Genomic DNA, 27,538 nt, shown 5'->3' with positions numbered 1-27,538 from the left:
TACTGATCTTGAAAACAGGCCACTAGAAAAATATCCAGGCTGAAGCATGTACTAAAAACGGAGGGGAAATAATGAAAAGAGCTCTTAAGACATATAACTAAGAAAGTCCAATATATTCGCAGATGGAGTCTCAATAGGGGAAATGAGAGAGAATGGAGCATAAACAACATTTGAGGAGATAATGGTCAAATTTTTCAAAGTGGTAAAAAGCCATACACCCACAGATTTAAGCACTGTGAATCCCAAAGAGACAAATATAAGGCACTTCATAGTAAAACTGCTAAAAATGAAAGACAACAGAAAAACCTTATAAGTAATCAGATAAAATGTGACACACTCCAAGACATACTCCTTTCAAACAGACACAATAAAGCTACAGCTGACTTCTTGAGAGAAACAATAGAAGTCAGAAGCCAATGGATTACCATATTTAAAGCCTGAAAAAAAATTAACTGCCAATCTAGAATTCTATAACCTGTAAAAATATTCTTCAAAAGTTTGGGTGAAAAAAGGATATTTCTGGACAAAGAAAAACTTACTCAAAAAAAAAAAATCAGCTAGGCCAAGCGCAGTGGCTCATGTGTGTAATCCCAGCATATTGGGAGGTCAAAGTGGGCAGATTGTTTGAACCCAGGAGCTTGAGAAAAGCCTGAGCAACATAGTGAGAACCCATCTTTACAAAAAAAAAAACAAACAAAAAACAAAACAAAAATTAGCCGGGCATGGTGGCACACACCTGTAGGCCCAGCTACTCCAGAGGCTGAGGTGGGAGGATCACTTGAGCCCCGCAGGTTGAGGCTGCAGTGAGCTGTGATCGCACCACTGCACTCCAGCCTGGGTGACAGAGTGAAACCCTGTCTAAAAAAATAATAATAACTAGAAGACACTATAAATGAAGTACAAAAGATAATTTTTCAGATAGAGGAAAAATGATTCTATATAAAGATAAAGATGCATTTTGTAGTAGCTGGGATATCTACTAACAGAATATTAAAAATAAATAAGCCAATGGAGGGAGAATGGTATACTCACATGAATTTTGGTTTAAAAAGATACAGCAAAAATATAAAATTGAATACAAAGTACTGAGAAAAATAGAAAACAATTATAGAGATGGTAGCAATAGGCTGGACACAGTGGCTTATACCTGTTATCCCAGCACTTTGGGAGGCCAAGGTGGGGAGATCACTTGAGGCTAGGAGTTTGAGACCAGCCTGGCCAACATGGTGAAACCTTGTCTCTACTAAAAACACAAAAATTAGCTGGGCATGGTGGTACACATCTGTAATCCCAGCTACTTGTGAGGCTGAGGCATCAGAATCGCTTGAACCCAGGAGGTGGAGGTTGCAGGAAGCCAGGATTGCACCACTGCACTTCAGCCTGGGAGACAGAGTGAGACTCTTTCAATTAAAAAAAAAAAAAAGATAGTAGCCCTAAGTCCAACTTAACACTAATAACATTAGATATAAATGTATTAAATCCTTCAATTAAGAGACTCCTGTTGACTGGGTGCAGTGACTCACACCTGTAATCCCAGCACTTTGAGAGGCTGAGGTAAGAGGATTGCTTGAGTCTGGGAGGCCAAGGTTGCAGTAAGCCATAACCACGCCACTGCTCTCCAGTCTGGGGTGACAGAGATAGACCTCATAAAAAAGAAAGAAAGAAAAAGAAGAAAGAAAGAAGGAAAGAAAGAAAGAAAGAACGAAAGAAAGAAAGAAGGAAGGAAAGAAAGAAAGAGAAAGAAAGAAAGAAGGAAAGAAAAGAAAGAAAAGAAAGAAAGAAAGAAAGAAAGAAAGAAAGAAAGAAAGAAAGAAAGAAAGAAGAAAGAGAGAGAGAGAGCTAGGGAGGGAGGGAGGGAAGGGAGGGAGGAAGGAAGGAAGAAAGATTGTTATTAGATTGGATTTACACATAAAAATCACATGCCACTTGGAAGTGTCATATTAAATATAAGGACAATGATGGAGCATATAAAAGGACGGAAATAAATATAACATACAAATACTAATCAAAATAATACTGCTAATATCAGACAAAGGAAACAAAGGTAAGAAGCATTTGGAGAAATAAAATACATATTTCAAAATGTTGAAGGGTCAATTGATTACTAATATTCTAATGTTCTAATTTTCATGAGCCTAGTAATATAGCCTAAAAATGTGTATAATAAAAGGAAAACCAGGTAATATCACAACGATAGTAGAGGACTTTAACACATTTTTTCAGGAATCAAATGAATAAGCAGGAAGAAATGTATCAGTAAAGATAATAAAGATCTAACGGTATGATTAACAATTGCTCAGAGTATACTCTCTGACCACAGTGGAATAAAATTCAAAATCAATAACAAAAAGTTAATAAAATCCCCAAATATCTGGAAATGAATCAGTATATTTCTTCATACCACATATAAAAGAAAAACAATGTAAATGAGAAAATATTTTGAATTAAATTATTATGAAATCTGACAAATCAAAACTCATGGAATGCAGGAAAAGCCATGCTTAAATTAATGCTAATATAGCTTTAGGTGCATATATTAAAATATATTTAAAGGCCGGGAGCGGTGGCTCACGCTTGTAATCCCAGCACTCTCGGAGGCCGAGGCGGGTGGATCATGAGGTCAGGGGATCGAGACCATCCTGGCTAACACAGTGAAACCCTGTCTCTACTAAAAAATACAAAAAAAAAAAAATTAGCTGGGCGTAGTGGCGGGTGCCTGTAGTCCCAGCTACTCGGGAGGCTGAAGCAGGAGTATGGCATGAACCCGGGAGGTGGAGCTTGCAATGAGCCCAGATCGTGCCACTGCACTCCAGCACTCTAGCCTGGGTGACAGAGAGAGAGACTCCGTCTCAAAAAAAAAAAAAAAAAAAAAAATATATATATATATATATATACACACACATATATATTTAAAAACAAAATATGTAAGTAATAATTTAAAGAAGTTAGAAAAATGACGGTAAATTAAAGCCAAAGAGAGTGGAAGGCAGGAAAGCAGAAATATAATAGCAGAAATTAATAACAGAGAAAACAAATGCACACTAGAGAAAATCAACACAGCCAAAAATTGGTCCATTGTAAAGATAAGTAAACTTTTAGCAGGATTAATTGAAACAGACAGAGGCAAAAACAGAGAGAGAGAGAGTGAGAGAGACGGGGGGAGAGAAAACGCACAAGCACATAAACATCAATTTCAGGAATGAAAAAGGAACATAACTATAGAATCTGCAGACACTGAAAAGCTAATCAGAGGGTATTATAAACAACTCAATAGCAACAGACTTGAAAATTTAAATGAAATACACAAATTCCTAGAAAAACTAATACAAGAAGAAATTTTAAAAATATAAAGTCCTCAATCGATTAAAGAAATTGAATCTACAATTAAAATTCTTTCAATAAAAAAAGTTCAGTTTTTTTCCTGTCTGTGAATTCATCTAAACAGTTAAAAAACAAATGTTGTGAATCTTACATAAACTCTTGGTGATAATGGAGAAAGAGGGAATATCAAAACGAGATGAAGAAGACATTACAAGAAGGAAAATTACAGATCAGCTTCTCCTGTGAACATATTTGAAACAGTCCTTAATAAAACATAGGGAGTTCTCACTTGGCATGGTAGTCAGGGGCTATAAAATTGACGATGCAAGCTGAAGCCATGCAAACTGAGCTTAATAATCAATGGGGAAAATTGTTAACTCTTTTTTCACGAACTTCACAAATTTTGGTCAAAATATTAACAACTCTTTTAACGAGTAAAAGTAATATTTAATTAGTATGCTGTGGTTTATAACATTTAATACATTGAGATAAGGTGTTTTGTTTCTTTGTTTAAAAAAAACTTATCAAGAGTTTTCTGAGGAGTGTTTGCTTTCTTTTTGTCCTATAACTGTGAATGAAGAGAGCATCTTTTCCATTCCTTGGTAAACTGTCACATTCCTAAGTTTAAGTTAGATTCACTTCTAACATTTTATCCTTTGCACTTACAATGTTGTGAAATATCTCTGAGAGTTCCTTTAATGTGAAGTGTTTTTTGTTTGTTTGTTTTGTTTTTTTGTTTGTTTGTTTTTTGCCAGCATCACTTTCTGTGGGACATCTTCATGCTGTTCGTCATAACCCCTTTCTTCATTTATGTCAATGAGCTTACCGTCACTAAGTTCCCTGGTTGCACGTCTAGAATCTTGAATGGAGGTAGGGTCAGCATTTCTATGGTTGGCTATTTTTCCTTTGAATATGTTTACATTTGATTAGAATTTCACTTCCAGTGTTATCCCTTCCTTTCTTCTTTACTGTACTTTCATATTTGTTGGCCAATGCCCTCTCTGGAGTGCCCAGTTTTGTAAAATGTTATGTGGGTTTATCACTGGGTGACAAGCAGGCTACACAACTATATACTTGGCTGTCATGTTGTCCGTGTGTGAACTGAACAACACTGATTGGTCAATGCTGTGACCAATCACCAACAGACTTTGAAAGAGGTAATGTTATTGGTCACTGATGATGATGAGAGCTGTTATTTATGTAATGATTTGTAAACTAAAGAGCCAGTGCCTTGTGCGATCAATCACTCGCAGTTAACATATCTTGGTAAATGAAGCCTGACTATGTTGTTGGGGGACTGGTGTTATTTAACTAAATGGTGGTAACTGAAATTCATTCATATTAGAAGCATGCAAAGTGAGGTCTACCTATACAAGTAAAGACATTGGTTCTTTCTTGATCTGGGTGCTGGTACACAGATGTTTGTTTTGTTCAGATTCATTCAGCAATACAGTATCATTTTTACATTTTCCCAACTTATGACACATTCCAACTAAAAATTTCCTTGGAAATTATTTTAATATAATTCAGCACATTAAAAGAATAAAGGAGAAAATTCACATGATCATCTCTATACAAGCAGAAAAAGCATTTGATAAAATTCAGGAACATTTATAAAAAGAAAAACTAGAAATGGAGGCAATTTCCTCAATCCACTATGCAGCATTATAAAAAACTACATCAAGTATCAATTAGGTATTAAAGAATACCTAATCAAACAGAAGGATGATCATGTTCATGAATTGGAAGATGCCAATTCACCTGAAATAAAACTATACATTCAATGCAATTCTAATTAAAATCAGAGTAGTTTGTATGATGTGTGTGTGTAAGTGAACAAGCTGATAAGAAATGTAAAGGAACAAGAATAGTTAGGGCAATCTCAAAGAAAAAGAACAAAAATGGAGGAGCCGCATTCTTAGCTATCAGAATTTATCATATAAAGTTATGGTAATCAAGACACCATAGTATTGGCACAAGAATAGCCAAGTAAACCAATGGAATAGAACGGAGTCCAGAAACAGACCCACACATAAATGGTTACTCGATTTATGACAAGTATGCACTACTTGTGTTACTACTGAGCAATAGGGAAATGACTTTTTAATAAATGGTTCTGGGTCAACTGAATATTCAAAGAAAAAGTAAATCTTCGCCTCTATGTTACACCATGCATAAAATCACTTACAGGTACACTGTATATCTAAATGTGAAAGATAAAAACAATAAAGATTCTAGAATAAAAATCAGCAAAATGAACATGTAGTTGACAAAAACTATAAATAGCACACTAAAAGCATTAATCAAAATAGAACTGATAGACTATATTAAAATCTGGAATTTGCATTCATCACAAGGCATCATTCAGAGTGTGAAAAGGCAAATGATAGACTGGAGAAGATATCTGTAACACAATTATACAACAATGAACTCATATATTGATCCAAAGAACTCCTACATATCAATAAAAAAAGACAATGTAAAAGACAAATGAGAAAGATACTTCATAAAAGAGGATATTCAAATAGCCAATAAACATGAAAATATGTTCAAGCTCATTAGGCCTCAGAAGGAAACCAAAATTAAAGCAAAATTAAATACCACTGTAAGCCCAAAAGAATGGCTACAATGAAAGAGACTGACAAATAGTAACTACTGGGAAAGATGCAGAGTAGCTGCAATTTCCATACTGTGCTGGTAGGAACATCCTGGTACAACCACTTTGTAAAAATATTTGACACTAACTGCTGAAATTGAATTTCTGCAAACCCAATTGCCCAGAAATTCCACTCATAGATATTTATCCTACAAAAATGCATACACATATCTACCAAATCACATACTAGAATGTTCCTAGTGGAAACAGTGCAAAACTGAAAACAATCAACCTTAAAATGGATAAATTGTGATATCTTCACAAAATTGAATAATATGTAGCAATGAGAATAAGCAAGCTATGATTTGAATGGATCTTATAAACAATGTTAGCAAAAGAAGTCAGACATAAAAGTGTACATAACATCTGATTCCATTTATAAAATTTTGCAAACAGGGCAAAAGTAACTGAGAGTGAGCAAAATCCGAATAGTTACCCTGGCAGGAGGAATGATAGGGGTCAGAAGCTTGAGGCGAGCTTCTGGTCATAAGTTTCTTGATCTTAGTGATGATTAAATGGGTATGATCTCTGTGCACTTGGCTAAAATTTTTACTTATAACAGAAAGAACCCGGAAGATGTATATGTACTGACTTAGAAAGGTAACCACAATATATCAATAAGTGAGAGAGGAAAAGCTGATTGTAGATCACCAAATATAATATGATTCTGCACTGGTAAAAAAAATGTGAATTATTATATCCAAAATAAATCCATTAAGGATTTATCAACAATGCTTATCTCTTTCAATTTTTATTTTTCATTTTATGAAATTTGGGGATTTTTAGAAAATGAGCATTAATTAAAGGTTTGGGACCAAAATAATAAATATTAAAAAGAAACAACTTTCTAGCTGAACTTTCCACAACTCCAAAGGTATCTCACAGGTGGTTCAATGCAGTGGCCGTGACAGTGACATCTCTTTGAGGGACCAAGGAGCGTCTAACGGCGACAGGACAGAGCACCTGGATGAGCAGATCCTTCCTCATGAATGCAAATGCACTTTAATTCACCTCCCTCAGCTTGTGCTCAGGGAGCAGGTTCTGTCCCATTCTCTGTGGAACACTCATTGAGCAAAGGAACAACCCAAAAGGCACAGAGGCCCAGCTCCGTCCTGGAGAAGGGGCTCGCGGTGTTGCCAAACACATAAACTCTATGTTCATGCATTATCTTACTTCTCAAAAGGCACAAAGAATAATTATCACTTGTCATGTCTTAGGAGTAACACTCAATAAGCTTACCTGTAAACCTTGGATTAGTAAGACAAATTTCAACTTGCCCCTGTTATGCACAACCAACATCCTTTTAACATAATCATGGTTTCCTCTACAGACTTTTATCATTATAAAGTAATTAAAATTTTTATCATCCAAACTTATGTTTATATACTGTTGTTGTTATATATGTTTATCCAATCTTACGTTTATATATTATTGCGATGTATGTTTACATATTGAAAAAAGTGTGTTCAGTAGCTAAGAATTATACTTGAAAATGATGGGTAGTCTTTAAAATATTTTTATTATATATGCCAAGCATATATATGGTGAATAAAATGATTTTTAAACGAAGTTTTCCAGTGAAAATGGAAAACATGCCCAAGATATAAAAAACAGAATCTGCGTGTGCATCTATACATGTGTGTATACAATTTCCAAAAATCCAGTGTATATAACCTCCCCTCATACAAGAAATAGAGCATAAATTTTAGCCCATTTTCCTTAAAAAAAAAAAAAATAGAAGACTCCTGGCTGGGCGCAGTGGCTCATGCCTGTAATCCCAGCATTTTGGGAGGCCGAGGTGAGTGGATCACGAGGTCAGGAGTTCGAGACCAGCCTGGCCAACATCAACATAGTGAAACCCCGTCTCTACTAAAAATACAAAAATTAGCCAGGCATGGTGGCATGCACCTGTAGTTCCAGCTACTCGGGAGGCTGAGGCAGAAGAATTGCTTGAACTCTGAAGCAGAGGTTACAGTGAGCCAAGATCACGCCACTGCACTCCAGCTTGTGTGACAGAGCAAGACTTTGTCTCAATAAATAAATGAACAATAAATAAATAATAAATAAAAGACTCCTGATGAATGAAGATGGCACTCATTCAAATCTATGCCAAGACCAAAAAAAAAAAAAAAAAAAAAAAAGCTGGCGGGGGAAAAGGCTGGGTGCAGTGGCTCACACCTGTAATCCCAGCACTTTTGGACGCTGAGGAGGATGGATCACCTGAGCTCAAGAGTTCAAAAACAGCCTGGGCAACATGGTGAAACCCCATCTCTACTAAACTACAAAAAGTTAGCCGGGTGTGGCGGTGTGAGCCTGTAATCCCAGTTACTTGAGAGGCTGAGACAGGAGAATCACTTGAACCCAGGAGGTGGAGGTTGCAGTGAGCCAAGATCGCGCCACTGCACTCCAGCCTGGGCAACAGAGGGAGAGTCCACCTCAAAAAAAAAAAAAAAAAGGGAAAAAAAAGGAAGGACATGGGTACTGGATATTATGATCAGATTTTCAGGCTTAAGAAAAATAAAATAAAATATTAAATAATCGTTTAATATCACCATAAGAACATATTTATTTTCATTATTTTGTCTCAGCCACGTTAGAACGAAAGCAAATATGCTTTATAATAATGGGGATTAGTCCCATAGTACAGCGGTCCCCAACCTTTAGTGGCACCAGGAACTGGTTTCATGGAAGACAATTTTTCCACAGACCAGGGGTGGGGGGATAGTTTCAGGATGATTCAAGTGCATTACATTTATTGTGCACTTTATTTCTATTATTATTACATTGTAATAGATAATGAAATAATTATGAAACTCACCATAATGTAGAATCAGTGGGAGCCCTGAGCTTGTTTTCCTGCAACTAGACAGTCCCATCTGGGGGTGATGGGAGACAGTGACAGATCGTCAGGTATTAGATTCTCATAAGGAACACGCAATCTAGATCCCTCACATGTGCAGGTCGCAATACTGTTCGTGCTCCTATGAGGATCTAATGCTGCAGCTGATCTGACAGGAGGCCAAGCTCAGGTGGTAATGTGAGCAATGGAGAGCAGCTGTGAATGCAGATAAAGCTTTGCTCCCTCGCCTGCCCTCTGCTCACCTCCTGCTATGCAGCCCAGTTCCTAACAGGCTACAGACCGGTCTGTAGCCTAAGTGTTGGGGACTCCGGACATACAACGAAGAGCCACTTTGATTGACAAAAGGCTAGACTAGAAAGCAGGCGCTAACCACAGCCTGCCAATTTTCATGGGATGGAATGAACCCCACCTGCACTTCCCCAACACACAGTGGTCTGGGTCCACAGGCAGCCGTGTGCTCCACCTAAGGCCGACTGCTCCTCCCACCTCACACTCTTCTGACGTAAATGCCATATCTGATAGCACAGACCTCTGCTGTGAGGAAACAGATATGTTTAAATTAAAGAGCACAGTAAATGCATGAATAAATAAAAGCATATGGGTGTAAACTTCTTATACATGATGCAGAAAAGAACAAGTGCATTCTGAGCATCTTGGAAGAGATTTCATCTTTCACAGTATGCAAATGCATTTTGCTATGACATTTTCTATTTTTGTAAGGATGATCTTCATTACTACATTTATGATATGAACTACAAAATTGTGTATCTGTTTGAACAAGAACATATACATAATTACTCTGTGGAGATATTTTCAAAAGTGTCAAACTATGAATTAAAACACTGGCACTTTTTTTTAAGGCTTCTTACATGGTTCCAAAACATGTCGTTTACAGAATGAAGGCTTGGTAAGATGGATGAGAACATTTGTATGGAACAGTTTCTAAAATATCAGTGATTTATTTTATTTAAAGCAGACTTGAGCTCTGGTTATATTACATAGAAATTCTTCTTATGAGGGAGAAACATGTAGCTGCACAATGAATCCAAAGTAATTCAACTGCCCTCTCTTTTCTGAGGAAAAGGCCTCGTGTGGCTGAGATGAAATCCACAATTCTTCCAACACAAGCAAGAGCTCCATCTCTGCCTGAAGTGAGCAGTTCAGCACTGCTTACTGGCCTCCCGGCCCTTTTGTTCAGTGACTGCCAGGCACCCTCTCCTTCTCTTAAGAAAAGTCCAATGGGTAACTGGAGATGGCACAGTCCAGCACAGTGTGCTAATTCACTGGACTTCTACCAGGTCAGTAGAAAGCTCAGCAATGTTCCTTTCCTCTAGAAGGCAGACAGATCTCCTACATCTTCTGGGAGACACAAATGTACAGGGCTGCCAAGGCTGCAGGTGGGCTAATAGAAATTATCAATGTTTGCATCTGACTAAATCAAAACGGAACCCGGTGAAAACTGATTCCTTAGCTTGGTACAATATAATCCAACCTCAAAATTCTGTCTATATGGAGCCTTCACTGGAAAGAAACGTAACTAAAAGAACACATGCAATTCTTCTTCCTAGACTCCAACAGATTCCTCAGCTCTGATGGTTTAATTTTTTGCCTAATACCCTTCTAGCCTTTCTTACTGATAAGGTGCATCTCACAGTCTCCCACCTTCACAAGTGCAGTGAGACACTCCTGGTTTCCCTCCATGGCCTCTGCAGATGGCAGAGTGGGATTCAACCATTGAACCTCTAACTTCTGTTGGTTTACACTTTTCCTATCATAAGTGGGGACCATAGAGATCATAGAGTCCAGTCCTTTTACTTTTAAAATGAGAAAATAAAGGTTTGAGTAGTGAAGTGAAGGGACTCATTCACAGGGTGGGAACTAGAACACAAGTCTCTTTTGACTTCTAGTTAGGCTCTTTCTACCATTCCCTGCTGGAATGATAAAACCAAACAGTCAAACAAATAAGACATTCTGCACAACAAAAAGTATATTCTGTGTTTTGCTAGTGTTTTTGTTTTTACCTCTGAAGAGATTATCCAAGTCAATATCTTCTTTTCCTTTGATTTTCAAACACTTTGCCTGCTGTACAAGTCTGGGCAAAGAACAGAAATAAAATCTAGATTCATTATCCTGTGAGGTAGGAAGAAATCATGATAGCAGCACAAATTTAAATAGAAACTGCAGGGTAAACAATAGTGAACTGGCAGGTATTTTGCTGCACAGAGCCTTGTTAGAATTTTAAGTTTAAGATTTTAAAAACACACTTCTGTTCAGAAACTCTGACTTTGAACCCTGAAATTTAAAAGGCTTTTTCCCCCTCATTCTATTACAGCAAAAAGTTTCCAAAATTCTCTGGAGAATAATCTCTTCAGATTCTAAGGAGGAGCTAGCAGGATGGTGGGTGATGGGATGGTAGGTAAGTAAATAATAATTGCTACTGATGATTTTTAGGCTCATTATTTTAATCAGAAGATTATAGACACTGTGCTCAAACAACTGTATAAAGTAATTTAGTTACATTGCTGAATGTCAGGGAATTAATTAACTTTTAAAATGCTGCAGTATGTAGTACGGCCTAATTCTGTTATTCTTTTATCATGGAACTTCATTAAAACTTGACGCTCATACTTTATAATGAATATGGAAGTTTCTACAATAAAACTTCTCCAGGATTGCTAATTAGTCAGTAATTAATTTTAGGTAGATAGGCCTGTGAGATAATCAAGTAATTTATTTGTATATATTTTAATGAAATTTATATCTTGCTTTGCACATGTATTTTCTTACTGTATTTGAACAGCAAGTCTCTCATTTCATTTTCACTAACAAGCCTTTGAGTTGGCCATGGAAGTACTGTTTTAATTTCTGTGCTAGATGAGGAAGCCGATTCAGTTACCAAAATCCTACATAGAAACCTAAATGACTTACAGAATTTGAGATAATTGTATCTATATGTTTATTTATATGTTTACACAAGTATATCATGGCAGAAATGTTCTATCAGTTAGATATCTCTTAATCATCAAGACTTTTTATCAAAAAAGCAAGAAACCGAGAAAATTTCTATTGACCTCCAACTTTGGACTTTACCATAGGTCCTACAAGGCTACTGTGGAGCATACTAACCACATGTACTTAATCACCTGGGGGGCAATGCAGAGACAGTACATTCAGTGTGCGAAAACTTGAGTTCACGCCTAGGATGCAGCCCCTAGGTTTGTGATCCAGAGTGAATATTTAAATGCTCAATCTTAGCTTCCAATCTGTTAAATGGACACAGTACCTGCCTCACTGGGTTCTTCAGAGCAACTAGTGAAATAGTATGTTAAAAACCAGTGTAAAAACGCTTATGCATCATGGACATGCATAAAAATATGTGTAATATTCTCATCAATTCAATATATATAATTTTAATTATATTCAACATATGTATCATCAGGATTTGTTTACATTCTTTTTTTTGCTTATATCATGCTTTGATATTTACATTCTTGTAGGAGAAAATATAAACTATAGAAAAGTGGCTTAAATGTAAGCAGTGAGTATCTGGTAGAGAGCATGGGTCAAACAGGATGCTGGGACACAGCACATAAGGTAAGTAGTGCAGCCTAGCCATTTTCCAAAGAATAATTTGGGGCGGGGGAAAGAACAATTTTAGCTGTGTTTACATGATTTTTGGCAAATCTTTAGGTATTTCCCCCTCAATTTTACAAATTTTATGAAACTTCAAGTTGATTTTCAAGCCACCTTAAAGCACCCTTCTGCAATATATGCTAATCAAGATCTTGCTTCTATCTTACAAAGTTAAAAAATAGAAGTCAGTCTGCCACATATAAAACTTTTATGGGTATTTTAAAAAACATTTTAAAATAAATCAAATAAATTTGTTGAGTGCTTTTTAAAAATAATGCGGAGTTCTTCAATTGATCATGGGTATATTTCAGTATAGTCTTGCTTTCAAATGATTACCTCAGTAGAGAGATATGCCAAGCCAAACCCTGTGAGTAGTTCAGATTCAGGTAGCATTTCCTGGGAACTCCCAGGAGGTAGGTACATACTAAGGACTCCTAGCCTTTTCATTTCCCATTTCATTCTCACAAAAACTCTACAAAGTTGGGATAGTACTCTTGTTTTACCCATTGAGAGACTGGGCTCAGAGACATTCAACAACCTGCCCCATCTTGGGCACAAAGTGGGTAGATAATGGAGCCAAAATCAGGTCTTAATGGAGCCAAAATGAAGTCCAATCTCAAGTCTTTGGACTCCAAATCCAGGTTTCTTTCTGCTTTACACATCACCTTCCAATAGCGTACAGTTTACTGATTATTTATGGAAGGCACGGATAAAGGGAAGTCACAGGCAGAGACTTGACTGTTGCTGGGCCAGTGGGGTCTTCAGAGAATGGAGATGGGTTTCCAAAAGTCTCGAGAATTAGGGTGGAACAGAACGAGCATAAGTAACGTGGGACAGGGAAGTGTTTTGAGGACCTGAATAAGCTAATTGACTTGTTTGGCTGAAGCACCATGCAACGAACGGCAGCTTGACAGAACAAACTGAAGCTAGCCATGGAGGGCCTTGCATGGGTTCTCGAGGATGTGGACTTCATCTTGTGGGCAGTGGGAAAAGTCACAGAGGAATTTGCATTTCAAAAGAATCCACTGCATACAGCCAGTAGACATGTTTGGAAATGACTAGGCCAGTCATGAGCCAAAGATTAATATTTCATTTGTGTTTTAGCTAAAATAGTCTCAATCTCTGTCTAAATCTCCAGGGATGTACTACTGTTGCACCAATTATTCCTCCTGAAGCCTGGCCCATAGCTTTTATATAGTCATAATAGCTCCGGGCATCCTAAACAATCTTCAGTGTATTTTATTAATACCGCTGCTGTTGCTGTTGCAAGTGTCAAGAGACCTGTGTATCGGTTTATACCTGATTTATTCCATAAAGAGGTGCATATGACCTAAAGGCAAAAGCTGTCACTGTCACCCAAGAGTCTCTGCTATCCATTGTTTTTCATTGTGCTCTTTCCCTAGGATTTCCTACTTCCAGTTGGAAGAAAGGGCCTGCATCTCCTCTGACCCTCTTTCTAGGCTTCCATTCCCCTTCACAAGAGAATACTAGTGGCTGTCATTTCTGTGCTCGTTAAGCGCTAGGCCCTGAACTGGATGCTTAACATGAAATAGGAAATATTAATCTTCTATTTATGTGTTCAAAAGGCAAGTTAAGGAGTCTTAAAAAGTCACATAATAAGTAGAAGAACTAGGATTTGAATTTAATTCAGGTTAGTCTAACTCTACCTAGACACCTTCTAGAACAAGAGTTAGCAAACTATGCCCCGTAAGTCGAATCCTGCCCATTGCTTGTTTTTGTAAACAAAGTTTCATTAGAACACAGCCACGGTCACTTCTCTACTTACTGTCTAGGGCTGCTTTCACTACGATGGCTGAATTGAGTAGTTGTAGCAGAGACCTTTATAGCTGGCCACACCTAAAATATTTACCATCTGGCTGTTTACAAAAAATAAGCTAGCTGACCCCTGTTCCAGAAGTTAAAAAAAAAAGGTTCATAAGTTCAAAAAACACACAGAATGTGATTGTCTTATCTGGGAAGCTGCTCCCCAAACTGGCACAATAACTGTGTTTAGTTATAACTTAAGGCTTAACAGGCAGACACTGGGCTCTGACTCTTCTATTTTTAGGCAAATTCTCCAAACTCAATCAACATTTCTCTGAGATTTTCCTGCCTGCAGCTGTTGCATTCTGCAGAGATGGTTTTTGCCACCAAAAGACTCATGATCTATTAGGGGATGCAGACTTGTGCAAGGGCAGATTCTGCACAAAGCAGACCAAGAAACGGCTACATCAGAGAGACAGAGGATGTGCTATTGGATCATACAACAGGAGGACATTTTCTGCATACAAGGTGGGAGATGGTAGAAAAAGCCTTCAGGAGATGAGTTTGAACTTGGCCTCAATACAAATTTTATCACAGGAAGCACAGAGAGGGCCACTGCAGGTGGAGGGCGAGTGTGGGTGAGGAGAATTAGCAATGGGGTGTGGTGTGCAATGAGGTAAGACGTGGAGCTAGGACAAATTATGGGGCCTGCACAAGCTTTCTATGTTCCCACGCATGTGTGTAGGTTTGGATATGCAAATTTATTTATTCTCAGTCAAGCAAAATGGACCAATGACCTGTGAGATTCTATCAATTTGAGGATTCATACAGTATGCTTAGTTTGCAAATAAAAAGTAACGAACCCTTTTAAAATACAGCAGTAAAAAGAATCAGCAAATAATAAGATCCATAATATTCATATGAAAATGTTTACTGCAGCATTATTTACAAGAGGAGAAATACTGGAAACCATGGTCATTAGGGGAATGGTTGAATGAGTTACGGTATGCCTACACCACGGAATACAATGCAGTTGTTAAAAATAATGCATTGGGTCTGTTTGTGTTGATATGACAATTTACCCATGACATATTGTTAAATGAAATAAAACACATTGCAGATTAACAAAATGTTAATATAAATTATTTTAAAAGAGTGAATGTACATTGATATGGTTAGGCTTTCTGTTCCCACCCAAATCTCATTTTGAATTGTAATCCTTATAATCCCCATGTGTCAAGGTAGAGACGAGGTGCAGGTAACTAAATCATGGGGGCAGTTTCCCCACGCTGTTCTCATGATAGTGAGTACTCATAAGATCTGGTGGTTTTATTAGTGTTTGGTAGTTCCTCCTGTGTTTATTCTCCTTCCTGCCACCCTGTGAAGAAGGTGCCTTGCTTCCCCTTTGCCTTCCACCATGATTGTAAGTTTCCTGAGGCCTCTCCAGCCATGCTGGACTGTAAGTCAATTAAACCTCTTTCCTTTATAAAGCACCCAGTCTCAGGCAGTTTTTAATAACAATATGAAAATGGACTAATACATACATCTACATACACATGTGCATACATGAACATCAAAAAGGTACAGAGAACAGGTGGCAATCTGTTAACCCTAGTGACCTAAGCATGCAGCATCAGAGTTAGGAGTGGAGAATGAGAAATTCTTTATTTCTTAAAACTTCTACATTACTGGAATTATTAAGGTGGACATTTTCTTATATTTTTCCAAACATCTATATGTTATGCTGTTTGATAGAAAAAAGTGTGGATATTGTTAATGTTTTTAGTTTTTATTTTTTTCTTTCTACTCAACTGTATTTTTTCTTTTCCCATAATAAGCAAGTACTGCTGTAATAATGAGAAAAAGATCATGTTAAAGTCCCAGTTTACTCTTTACAATGAGTAAGAAATAATTATTTTCAAACCAGGTTAAGTATATAGATGATAAAATGCTTGCTGGTGCTCAGGCAGCAAGGTTTTATTTTTCTGGGGTGCGGGAACACTAATATTTCCTCTACGCAAGTTGCTGTGGACATTGTAGGACACACTGTTCTGTGGCATTTAGTCACTGAAAGCCTGAGCCAAGGCAGGATTCCAGAAATCCAGAGATTAAGAATAAATTTTAAAATTCTTTACGAGAATCAGCTCGGAAAAATATTTTGAAGACATGGCATGGCATCCAAGGGTTATTTCATAATGTTTCAGCATAACTGTACATTCATTTAGGAAATACAAGACTCTAGAGACTCTAGTGAGGTGCCTACGAAGTGAGGCAGGTGGAGCCTGGCAAGAGCTGGGCCCTTCCATCTCATCCCAGATCCTCTCCATGCCCCTGAGCTGATCCGGGCACGACTCATTTCATTTTCCATATGCACAATATTCAACAGAACCTTTTTTTCCCTTAGTGGCTGGGCCCTTTATGATAGGTGATTACTGAAAACATTTTGAGCATCACCCTTTCTACTCCACGTTACTTCCCTATGGCACCTGTCAACCATCTGTGATTTTCTCTTCATTTATGGTTTGCTTTCTTTCTTCCTCTTCCATCTCCCCTACCTGAAAATTAGCTCCACACAAACATGGAACTGGTTTGCTCACCTCCACATCCCTAGCACCTAACCCACCACTTGGCAACAGCAGCAGCTCCACACATATTTGTGGAGTGAATGAATATCTATGTCGTGAGCGAATCAGCATGCCTACTGCCAAGTCTGCACAGACAGGAGCCATCCCACCTAAGTTCAAATCCTTGTCCTGCCACTTACTAGTTTGGGTGACTTTCTTATCACCAAGGAAAAGCTTGATAAGAACAAGGATTTTTGTCTGTTTTGTTGCCTGCTCTATCACTAGAGTTTGGAACAGTATTTTCTAAATATTTATTCAACAGACAAATGTTGAATGAAGGAATATGTCTAATTTCGGGACCTGGCTATGGTCACGGTGCTGAATTCAGCAAGATAAGTGTTAGTCAGCTAACTACATAACAAAACCGAATTCCATTCTGACTGCACCTTAATTCTAGGGCAGGTGGTGGTATGGAACAGTGAGGAGAGCAATGAGCTGGGAGTCAGAGGGCTCAAAGGGGCCACCATCAACAGTGCTGATGAAATAGCAAAATTCTTTGGCATTGGTGTCTTTGTCTCCACATTGCAGAAGTTGAATTAATCTCTTGAGTCCTTTCCCTTCGTAGAGCTCCTAGGTCGTCATGCCTGGCTAGTGGCTCCTCAGAGTCTGAGTGGAGGTGGGGAGCTGGAGGGGGGCTGCTCTGAAAGGCCTTGGGATTTCCTGTCCAGCCAAAACCCCCTATAGGGCAAGAAGAACTCTGGCTTGTCATGGTGTTTTGATCACTACTTTCTTGATTAAGGGGCTTAATTTAGTTATAGACACTGAGTATTATCTTAGACCAAATAAATAAAGGTCTAAATTCCTGTGGTTGGTGTTGAGGTGTGTGATATACACACCGCTAGAACTGGTCCAACTGCAAGACTTTAGAATCAATGGTTTTCATAAAAATGGAGAAAAGATATGGAACTATTATTTCACTAGTCTCTTCTATGTGCCAGGCCCATTCATATATCTATAGCAATATCAATGTCTATATCTACCTACATCTATATTCCTATACTCTAAATCTTATATAAGCCTCACATTTATGACCATTTTACAGGTGAAGGAATGGAGACTCTAAGAGAAAAACAAATGTATATAATGAAATCAATCAACTTAGGTACACTAAAGACCTATAATGTGAAACACAAAGAAGAAAAAGCAAAAGCGTAAATTGGTTCTTGCCTTTAGCAGCCTATAGTCTTTTTGAGAAGACATGGCATACGCACAACAAAGTATTAAAAAGGTACATGCAGACACACAAATAAGCTGCTGATATGTGGTGTGGACCAAAAGGAGAGAGGAATGCTGAGAGCAAGGATAGGACTGGTTCTTAGAAAGGATAGGACTGGCCTTAGCAAGGATAGGACTGGACTGGACTTAGCAAGGATAGGACTGGCCTCTCAGGGCCGGCCACCATCCTTGGCACCTAGTAGGTTGCTCAAAATCTATTTAACTTGTTGAGTGTCTAGTATGTGTCAGGTATTGCACTAAGTGTTAGAAATAGAGAGACACATAAAACACAATCTCCAACTTCAAGAAGCCCTTACAGATTGGAACTGCCACAGAACTCCAAGAGAGAGGTGAGCCGTGGGAAACGGAGGAGATGCAGGCAGGAGTAAATGAGGTACCAAGAAAGGAAACAAAGGCACAGTGCAGGAATGAAAACAACACTGCAGGCGATGATGGGGAGTGAGTGGGGCCACTAAGTAGACTCTACCTCCCAAAGCAGAGAATTGAGAGAAAGTGAAATTGAGGAGTGAGAAAGTGAAAGTAAGAAGTGACAAAAAGGCTGGTGGATTAAAGAACCTATTTACTCACTTGGAAGGTGAATGTGTGGGACAACCAACAAACATTGTTATAACTCTGAGGGTGGAGATCATAGAAGGTACTTATGTTGCAGCCAAAATAAACTAGTTGGCTCATGGCAGTGCAGTTTATCACCAAGATCATTAAGGAACTATTCCACTACATGCCATCCTTTCTGATTACCACAATTTTCCCCAGGCATTTTTATTACCAATATTAGCTTTCAAAAAGTGCATGAAATTTATAATATGACAGGCATCAGGAAAAACAAAGTGAGCTTTATTAGGCATTTTCTTAGATTTTCTTAATAGCAATGATAGAATATGACAGGTATTTTAACGAATGGTGGTGCTATCAATTGTGTGAATTAGAATATATTAAACAATGCTTCTGGGAGGCAAAGGAAGTTATTAAAGATCACTTAGGCAGGTAAAAAAATGCCTGAAAAAAAAGTCCCCCTCAGGCCTGGGGAAACCAGCTAATAGACAATATGGGGAGTAGAGGGGAGCTGCATTCCAGAGTAATTTTCTTTATGATGAAAATGTTTTAATGACTCATTTTATTCTCTTGTTGCAGGTAGAAGCCTTTAGTATACTATAATGAAACGTGCTCAAGAGGGACATTTTGTATTATATATAGTATAAATAAGAAACATCAGTTTGGGGAAAACATGGTAAGATTCTTCCCTTCAGTAGTTCTATTATTATTATTATTATTATTATTATTATTATACTTTAAGTTCTGGAGTATATGTGCAGAACGTGCAGGTTCTGTTTTCACAAAATAAGAAACAGATGCATCATAAGGTGACTCTGAGAATCCTAGACATCAGTAGAAAGTAAGACTAAATATGAACCTAGCTGGGCTTTTTCAAAGCCTTAAGCTGTCATTCTTTCACTAGTCTAATGTAGTTGAATTGCACATGGGATTTTTTTCTACTTATCATCTGCATGACCTCAGACACTACCTAACCTCTCTGAACTTTTAGATGCCTATGTTATAAAATCTGAATAAGAAAACTTACCACATACAGGGTTGTTGGGAGGATAAAATAAAATTAATACTATGATGTACATAAATTGTTTAGGATAACACTTTGCAGCCCCAAGTAAGTATGTGCTATTAATAGTAGATAGTTATTATCATTGATATTTCTGGCAACATGATTGCTAATTTACTGTACTGAAAATATGCTGTATTTAATCAGAAGACCTATGTTTCAGTCCCAGATAAGCTTACCAGCTTACTATTTCCTCATCTATAAATGGCAATATGATGAGAATAATGTCCGCTTTGCCTAAATTACAAAATTATGGGAAGCTCCAAAGGTTATGTATGTGCAAACTATAAATGGTTAAATAGATTAAGGTATTTTCTACTCTACTATATGCACCCAAATGAAAGAAACTCAAGTGTAAGCTATTCACCTCCATTTAATGCACCATGAATATAATACTACCCACCCTATTAGCACAAATAAAAAAGGAAATATATACGGGTTTTCAGTAAATGGTGACTTACTGTGATATTGTGAGTATGACTCTTTACAGTTAATATAACATCTGTATCTTACTGTTATAAAGATAACTCTTGCAAACATCTAGCAGTACATATATAAATCTCTCAAAATAAGAACATGACTACTAAAAAATGTGAACATAAATAGACTATTTCTACCACTAAATCATGCAGTGGAGTCATACATTTACTAATTATAACCCTGATACAAAGATTAATATAAGAGCAAACATGTTTTTTAAAAATAATCAAAAAATTGGGTTGCAGTTACGGAAAAGAAAAAATTATCCAAATTGTTGGGCAATATCTAACCAAATTTGGAAGCTTATCAAAGTTAATTTTATATTTTTCACTTGAATTACAAGAAGTCTGGATATATATAAATATATGTGTATATATATTATATATATATACACACACACACACACATATTTCTTTTTTTTTTTTTTTTTTTTGAGACAGGGTCTCACTCTGTCACCTAAGCTAGAATGCAATGGTGTGATAGCTCACTGCAGCCTCTGCTTCCCAGGCTCAAGTGATCCTCCCACCTCAGCCTCCTGAGTAGCTGGGACTACAGGCACATGCCACCACACCCAGCTATTTTTTTTTTTTGTAGTTTTTGTAGAGATGGGGTTTCATGATGTTGCCCAGACTGGTACTCTGGATATTCTAATGTGACAAATGTTGCTTGTATAAAAAAATTACAGAAGGCCTGTCCAGAGCTCAATGGTGGATGGCTTGACCGGAGCCCAGTGGAAATTATAGCTCTGATTTTCACCAATTTAACCCCCATCACTATTTTTGGACAGGAGCCAAGTAAAAGTTATTTCTCCTCAACATGCAGAAGAGGAAAGATAGAATTTAAATATTCTCCATCACCTGTATCTAATAGCTAGTGATTTCAAGAGCAAAGGTTTGGGTTAGGGAAAAGGCAGCCTCGGGACAGTACTACAAGTAAGCTGTGGAAAGAGTTAAAATACGTTTTATCTGTACATAATTAACCTACATATCATTCCTTGTCGATTCCTTTGTTCTCTTTTTTTTCCCTTGCCCTGGAATTTAAGACTATGAACAGGATGCCATGGAGATGAGGGTAGACTCGAAAAGGGAATGACTGCTAATACGATTTATCCAAACATTATTAGGATGATTGGTTAGTAAAAAAAGTGGACAGATATTGGAATGCAAGGATGGCTTTGGTCTTGAGATGTAAAAGCAAAAGTAGGCTTGAGGATTCATGATATGTAACATACACCTCCTGTCCCCACAGCTAATTACAGGTGACATAGGATTTGGCAGAACAGGGCAACCTGTGATTTGTCTGCTTGATTATCAACTAACATTCTCGACTCCTTCTATCTGTAGTAATTATTCCTATTTGGTATATTTCAGTGCAAAGCTCCTTCATAAATAATAAAGCATGTAACGATTAGTTTAAAAGGCTAAACTCCTAAGAGGAGTTCAAGATAGGGAGGCAACATATCTGTGTTTGCTAGAAAGAAAAGCTTAGCTAACCTCTGAGAGCAATCATTTTTTTTAAGGTAATTCAAAGATCTGTTTCATTTCTGTGATTTTTGACATTGAGGATGAATGTCTAAAATATTTACAAGTGAAACTGACTAGGTTTTTATTTGAAAAAAATACAACAGATTATAGCAAAAAGATTAAGGGCGAAGGGATGTACTGGTCTCTATGATTCTGGAATAAATAAGCACTGTTCCTTGGAAATAGTTAAAAAAGAAAAAATTCTCTCTCAACCAGGAAATGGAAAGACATTCAAGCTCTCAACTACGTAAAGTTGTAAACAGTGTGGGTGTGAAACAGCAGTAAAGAACAACGAGACCCTGTGAAGTTGCAACAAGAGGAGTAGGTGTATAGCAAATAATAAAAATGCAAGATACAGCTATAAAAATAGAGAAGCATGTGTATCCATAGGAAATAGATCATGCAATAGAGAGAAGCACTAATCTACAATCATGTGCGCAGAGATCAAGTCAAAATATTCAAAATTTAACAAAAAATGAAATGTCACCCAAATGCTCTAAAATAACATGTGCATGAATAAAAATAAAAATCCACAGTCCAGGATGTAAAACCCATGTGAAAAGTGTACCCTATGAGCCAAATTCTCCGAATAAACTGGTGCCCCCTTGGAAGAGAAGGAGCACCTCCCCACCTGGGATGGAGGTGCAAATGCTGGCAGTGATTTCAGTGGAAACTCTGCACCCACAGAGAGGCCTGTGTGTCTTTGTTTTACACCTGCTGAAAGCAAAGAGCAAGGCTCTGAGGTTTAGGAGAAGCAGTCATCCCTTCAAATCTTGCACAGTCAGGGTCTAGGGTGCTCAAGGTCTTGAACATGATTGCCTTTTGCCTGTGGCAGGGTCAGGAAAACGCCCATTTCTCATCTCTCTGTCTAGCCTTTCTTGGCTCAGTCTCTGTCTGGTCTCCAGTTATTTACTTAGTGTTAGACTTTTCTGTATTTATAATTCCCAGCATGAAGAATAGAGCTTTTTGGAGAAAAGATATTATTTAAATTATTTTACTCATTTAGGTTAAAAAATATCACACAAGGCTGTACTTGCAGCTCCTTAGAATATAGTTATATGTAAACAAAAATGAAAACTGGTATTTAGAATCACAAGTTTACATTTAGGAACAGAGGGAAGATCTGTTGTCAATAAATCAAAATGGAAACTATTCTGTGTAAGAAGAAATCATATCTGAGGTACATTTGTATTAAAGATGACAAAGACAAGTAACAGATAAGAGATGAAATCTTGATATGACTAAGAAGATACAGATACTTGTCCATGTGCCAAAAGAGGTAATGTCTATGAAACGATTCAAAAGAACAAAGACTTTTTAAGATAAAAGGGAATCTTTTGGAATGGAACAAATGAGATCTACTTTCTACTGCTTACATACAATACGTACATTTAGAAAAAGGTAAATTCAAATATTTAAGGATGAAGCAAAATAAAATATTTTTTAAATGAAGATCAAGGCTTAGATGAATTTTATCAGCCCAGCGAACATAATAATATCCAGAAATAAAAATAATTCTTTTGAAGAAAGAGATAGAAACTACTACTATTAACAAAATTGTTCTTTTACTATTCTACATGGTTTACTTTCTGGCTCACATTTTTAAGAAGTTTCTTACCTGGGCTGACTGTTCACCTTTTCATGTTTTCCATTGAAGTTCAAACTACAGAGGCTTTTTGATTTTGAATGTGAAGAGTCTGATTCCAAATTTGCCTGTGTTTGTTCTCTCAAACGATCGTGAAGTGTTGCCTCCTTTTTCAAGTTCATGTCTGAATATGGGCAGCCAAAAGCACTGGTTTGTATAAAAATGAAAGCACAGTCGTCAGTATATAGTGATAAATCAGGGATCCATTGTCATTAGAGCAGACTTACACCTAATATTTAAAAATTGCATAGAAACATTCTTCTTTCCCCGAGCGCATTCAAATAATAGTTTCTCTTCATATTGCCTTTTGAGAAAATCTCAGGTTCTAGAACTACAGACACTGGTCAACAAAGAATTATAGATAGATTCATCAACATATATGGCATTTACAATTTTAGAAACGTAAAAATCTAAGAATAGCATACAGATGTACTTCCAATGGAACAATGCAAATGTCACATAACACTTAACTCAGTTTGTATCCTCAATATGCATTCCCTGGTTTGACTGTATCAGAAAAGACTATGGGTAACTAAGCATATTTACTGGTATCAGAGAATATTGCATTTTCATTTCTTAATATTCATGTATGCAGAAACACTCTTATCTACAGATCTGCTTAATCCTCCAGAGCTTTGCTGGGAAGTTTTGGGCTGGGGTGTGAAAGGATACCTTGTAGGTGAGAGAGGAGAGGCCCAAGCCCAGGTCTGCTGAGTCGATTATCTCCCCTCACAAGTCAAAGCTGAGTCCTGAGTCCTGGATGTTGTCAGAACCCAATAGCAGGCTATGGGCAGAAGGATCTGCCAGGGCCAATGACCTGGTTCCTTCTGCAGGCTGATGGGCTGTCTCCATTAGATCCCTGTGCCCACGTCCTTGTCTCCAAAGAGGCCCCAAACCTCTGCCACTGCTAGAAATGAGGTAGCTACACCAGGGAAGACACACCCAAGACAGGTCACTTGTACATTACCCTGGGGAAGGTACTTCCTGCCAGAGCTTCAGAGATTCTCCCCAGTGAAATGAGCAAAGGAGATCCAACTCATAAGGGTTAGTGTGACCCTAAGAAATCACAAACACATGCCACACACACACACACACATCATGAAATGGTAGCTGTTATTGCCATCACAGTGTTATCACCGGCTACACCTAGAGGAGCACGTGCTCAAATACATCAATATCGAGGCAGTTGAGGCTTTTCTGAGCATTCACTTCCTACTCACTATGAATTTGCTGATACATAGTACAAAGTAAATCCATTCTGAATACATGAAAGCTTTCTTTTATTTTAAGGTCATGATAAAATTGTGGACTAGAACAGATTTCTGGTCCACAATTTTATCATGAGTCCAGCGAACATAATAAAAATAAACTGGATCTTCTGGAGAAGGCCATATGCATTCTAACCCCAAAACGACTTTAGTACCAATATCTAGAATGGACTCTGGAACTGGGGACAGGATGGCTAAGATGATATCAGCCTGGCCCAGCATGATCTATACCCGTATCAGCAACCTTTGCTACAGAGAGACGGGCGCCTTTACATGCATGTTCTGTAATTTGTAATAATCGGTATTGATCTATTGGTTTATTAATCTATTCAGGTATTGATTCAACAATCCATAAGCATCTGCTACATGCTAGGTACTATAGAGAATATAAATTCAGTGAAGACGTTAAGACATACGTACCAAAAAGTACAATTTATAATAAGAATTAAAAAGCTACCCCTATTGAATGTATGCTATAGGCCCACTATTATACAGGGTGTTTTACATGTATTATTTCTAATGAATATATATTTTTGACTGAATACCCAAAGGTATTAGCATATTTATTTTACTGGTAAGACAACAGGCTCACACAGTGTAAGCAACTTTACCAAGGCCTTGTGGCACTTTCTTGGGAAGTCCCAAAACAAATCACTTAACTATTGGCACTAATCAGGCTGAAGAAAGGGGACATGGTTTTTTTTGTTTGTTTGTTTTTTGTTTTTTGTTTTGAGATGGAGTCTCGTTCTGTCGCCCAGGCTGGAGTGCAGTGGCTCAATGATCTTGGCTCACTGCAAGCTCCACCTCCCGGGTTCACGCCATTCTCCTGCCTCAGCCTCCCAAGTAGCTGGGACTACAGGTGCCCACAACCACACCCGGCTAATTTTTTGTATTTTTAGTAGAGATGGGGTTTCACCGTGTTAGTCAGGACGGTCTCAATCTCCTGACCTCATGATCCGCCCACCTCGGCCTCCCAAAGTGCTGGGATTACAAGCGTGAGCCACCGCACCCGGCCGGGGACATGGTTTTTTAACACCATCAAAAAAAGAAAATATGAAGGAAACCATAGCACAGTCCTTGTGCAGAGAGACCCAGAGGCAAGTATTTACAGGCTAATGCAGGCTTGGTTTGCCCTGGTTGCTGGTGGGGAAGAGCAGGCCAGCATACGCTTGAGTCCTGGGATGAAGCACCATTCCCAAGAGCAGCAGAGCAAGAGCATCTGGTTAAGCTGCACCGTATGGGATTTAAGGAAAATTTCAGAAAGAACTTTCTGTAGGCAAAAGTTGGAAGGCATTAGGCTAACTTAAGAGAGACTGAGAAATATCTTTTTCAAAGACAGCCGAGTTTTCATTAAGATACTATGACTCAGAAGTTTTGCTATCCATCTAGCACACACTCCCAATTTGAGTTTTTTAAATGATCATTATAACCATGAATTTTTTTTTTGTAATTTCGTGTCACTACCCCTATGTGGTTCATGCTACATGGCACTAATGCTGCCTCTTCCTAAGGCTTACTTATCTGTCCAGCGTCTGTAGACAGCTACCACAGACCCCTCCACAGTGAGCTGTTATAGTCATCAGTATTTGCTGATGTCGAGAGATGCTCTGTTTCCCTCAGTCTTCATTCATGAATTAGTCTCTCTGGTCATTCAATCATTCACCTATTTCTAATTTCCTCCTAGTTCCTTTTTTGTCTCTCTGGTAGTAAGGAAGGCAAAATCAAATAGAACCCCAGAGCATTGCTAGAATGTAACAATTCCTGATTCTGTAAGGCAAATCATGTGACTTATCTGCATCACTTTGAACCTCAGAATCTGGGTTCTGAGAATCTACTGTGACCAAGTTGCAACACTGTGCTCACTTGGTTCTTTGCAGAGAAATAGCTACATTAAGGAGATGGCATCCCAAACTTTTGCCTGCCTTCTTGCAAACTCAGACTCTTACTGGTGCTTATGTGCATGCACGTATGCATGCATGTGTGTGTGTGTTTAAGAGATGCATGATTCTGTATAAATCTATTCACATTGAAAAAAAGAAGACTGAAGTGGACAGCCTAGGTATGATAAAACCACTCTTGAAAGCTTTGGATTTAGCCAAATATTGGGGAAGTACTGTTCTGACATAGTCTCTTCAGAAAGTATTTGAGCTAAGCTGAAGTTTCTATGACTTAAAGTTCTGTTGGTCAAAGTAAACTGTCAGTGTCTGATTGGTAGGGAGTAATATATTCAAATTCCAGTTGGTTGATTATGCATGGAGACAAGCAAGCTTAGAAACTGCAGGCTGAGAGGGGAGTGCTGAGCCACAGTGTCTCTGCTGGAGTCCTGGCTCTTTTGATTCAGAAGAGCATTTCTCCATTCCTCCTTAATTCACAGAAGAATCTGTCATTTGCAGGAAAGGAAGAGACAGCAGCAGCTATTAGCTTGACTCACACAAAACTGCAGTTTTTGAATGTCAAAGACAGTTGAGTATCAGAAATTTTGCATGGTTCTACCAAATAATTTACCAAAAATGTCAGCCCCAACCTCATCAACAGTGAAGCAGTTGAAGAGAGGATATACGCTAAATAAACAAAAAGTTGCCAGACCATTGCAGACAAACTTTTAAAAGAAAAATGTTTTGACAGATACAAGTAGTCCTCTTTCTTTATAATGGAAGGAAACAGAGTGATTACAATTTAAAAGAATATGGAAGCATAATTTTTAATATCTGATGACAAATGAAAAAGTAAATTTTATTCATTCTAAGAGCAGCATTCCTGAACATGTTTCTGTCTCTGAGTTTTAATGACATTAGGGTTTGCAAAGCAGCAATATTGAGCCCCTGAGGCTGGACCCCTGCATTTTGGGTGCAGTCCAGGAGGCTCCTCAGACTGAATCTTCTCTCCTTCTTTCCACGGCAGGGGTACCTGATT

General features: G+C 37.9%; 1 protein-coding gene across 27 annotated transcripts in view; it reads right to left on the bottom strand.

The window, feature by feature from the left end:
* L3MBTL4 (L3MBTL histone methyl-lysine binding protein 4) overlaps positions 1-27,538 on the bottom strand; it is a 468,276-nt gene that overhangs the window by 117,541 nt on the left and 323,197 nt on the right. For 18 of the 27 annotated variants that reach the window (XM_063699409.1, XM_063699407.1, XM_063699408.1 and 15 more), the window contains 2 exons: positions 23,331-23,504; positions 10,859-10,929 (listed from right to left, as the gene is read on the bottom strand). In XM_063699409.1, coding sequence (XP_063555479.1) covers positions 10,859-10,929; positions 23,331-23,504 — 245 coding nt within the window. Of the gene's footprint in view, positions 1-8,463; positions 10,240-10,858; positions 10,930-23,330; positions 23,505-27,538 lie in introns of those variants that run through there. The other 9 variants (XM_063699421.1, XM_063699419.1, XM_063699423.1 and 6 more) reach the window with 7 other exon arrangements.

This window comes from Gorilla gorilla, chromosome 17 (assembly GCF_029281585.2).
Source record: "Gorilla gorilla gorilla isolate KB3781 chromosome 17, NHGRI_mGorGor1-v2.1_pri, whole genome shotgun sequence".
In the NCBI taxonomy this organism is placed as follows: Eukaryota; Metazoa; Chordata; class Mammalia; order Primates; family Hominidae; genus Gorilla; species Gorilla gorilla.
The sequence above is the reverse complement of the archived record's forward strand: the minus strand, read 5'-3'. Positions and strand labels throughout refer to the sequence as shown.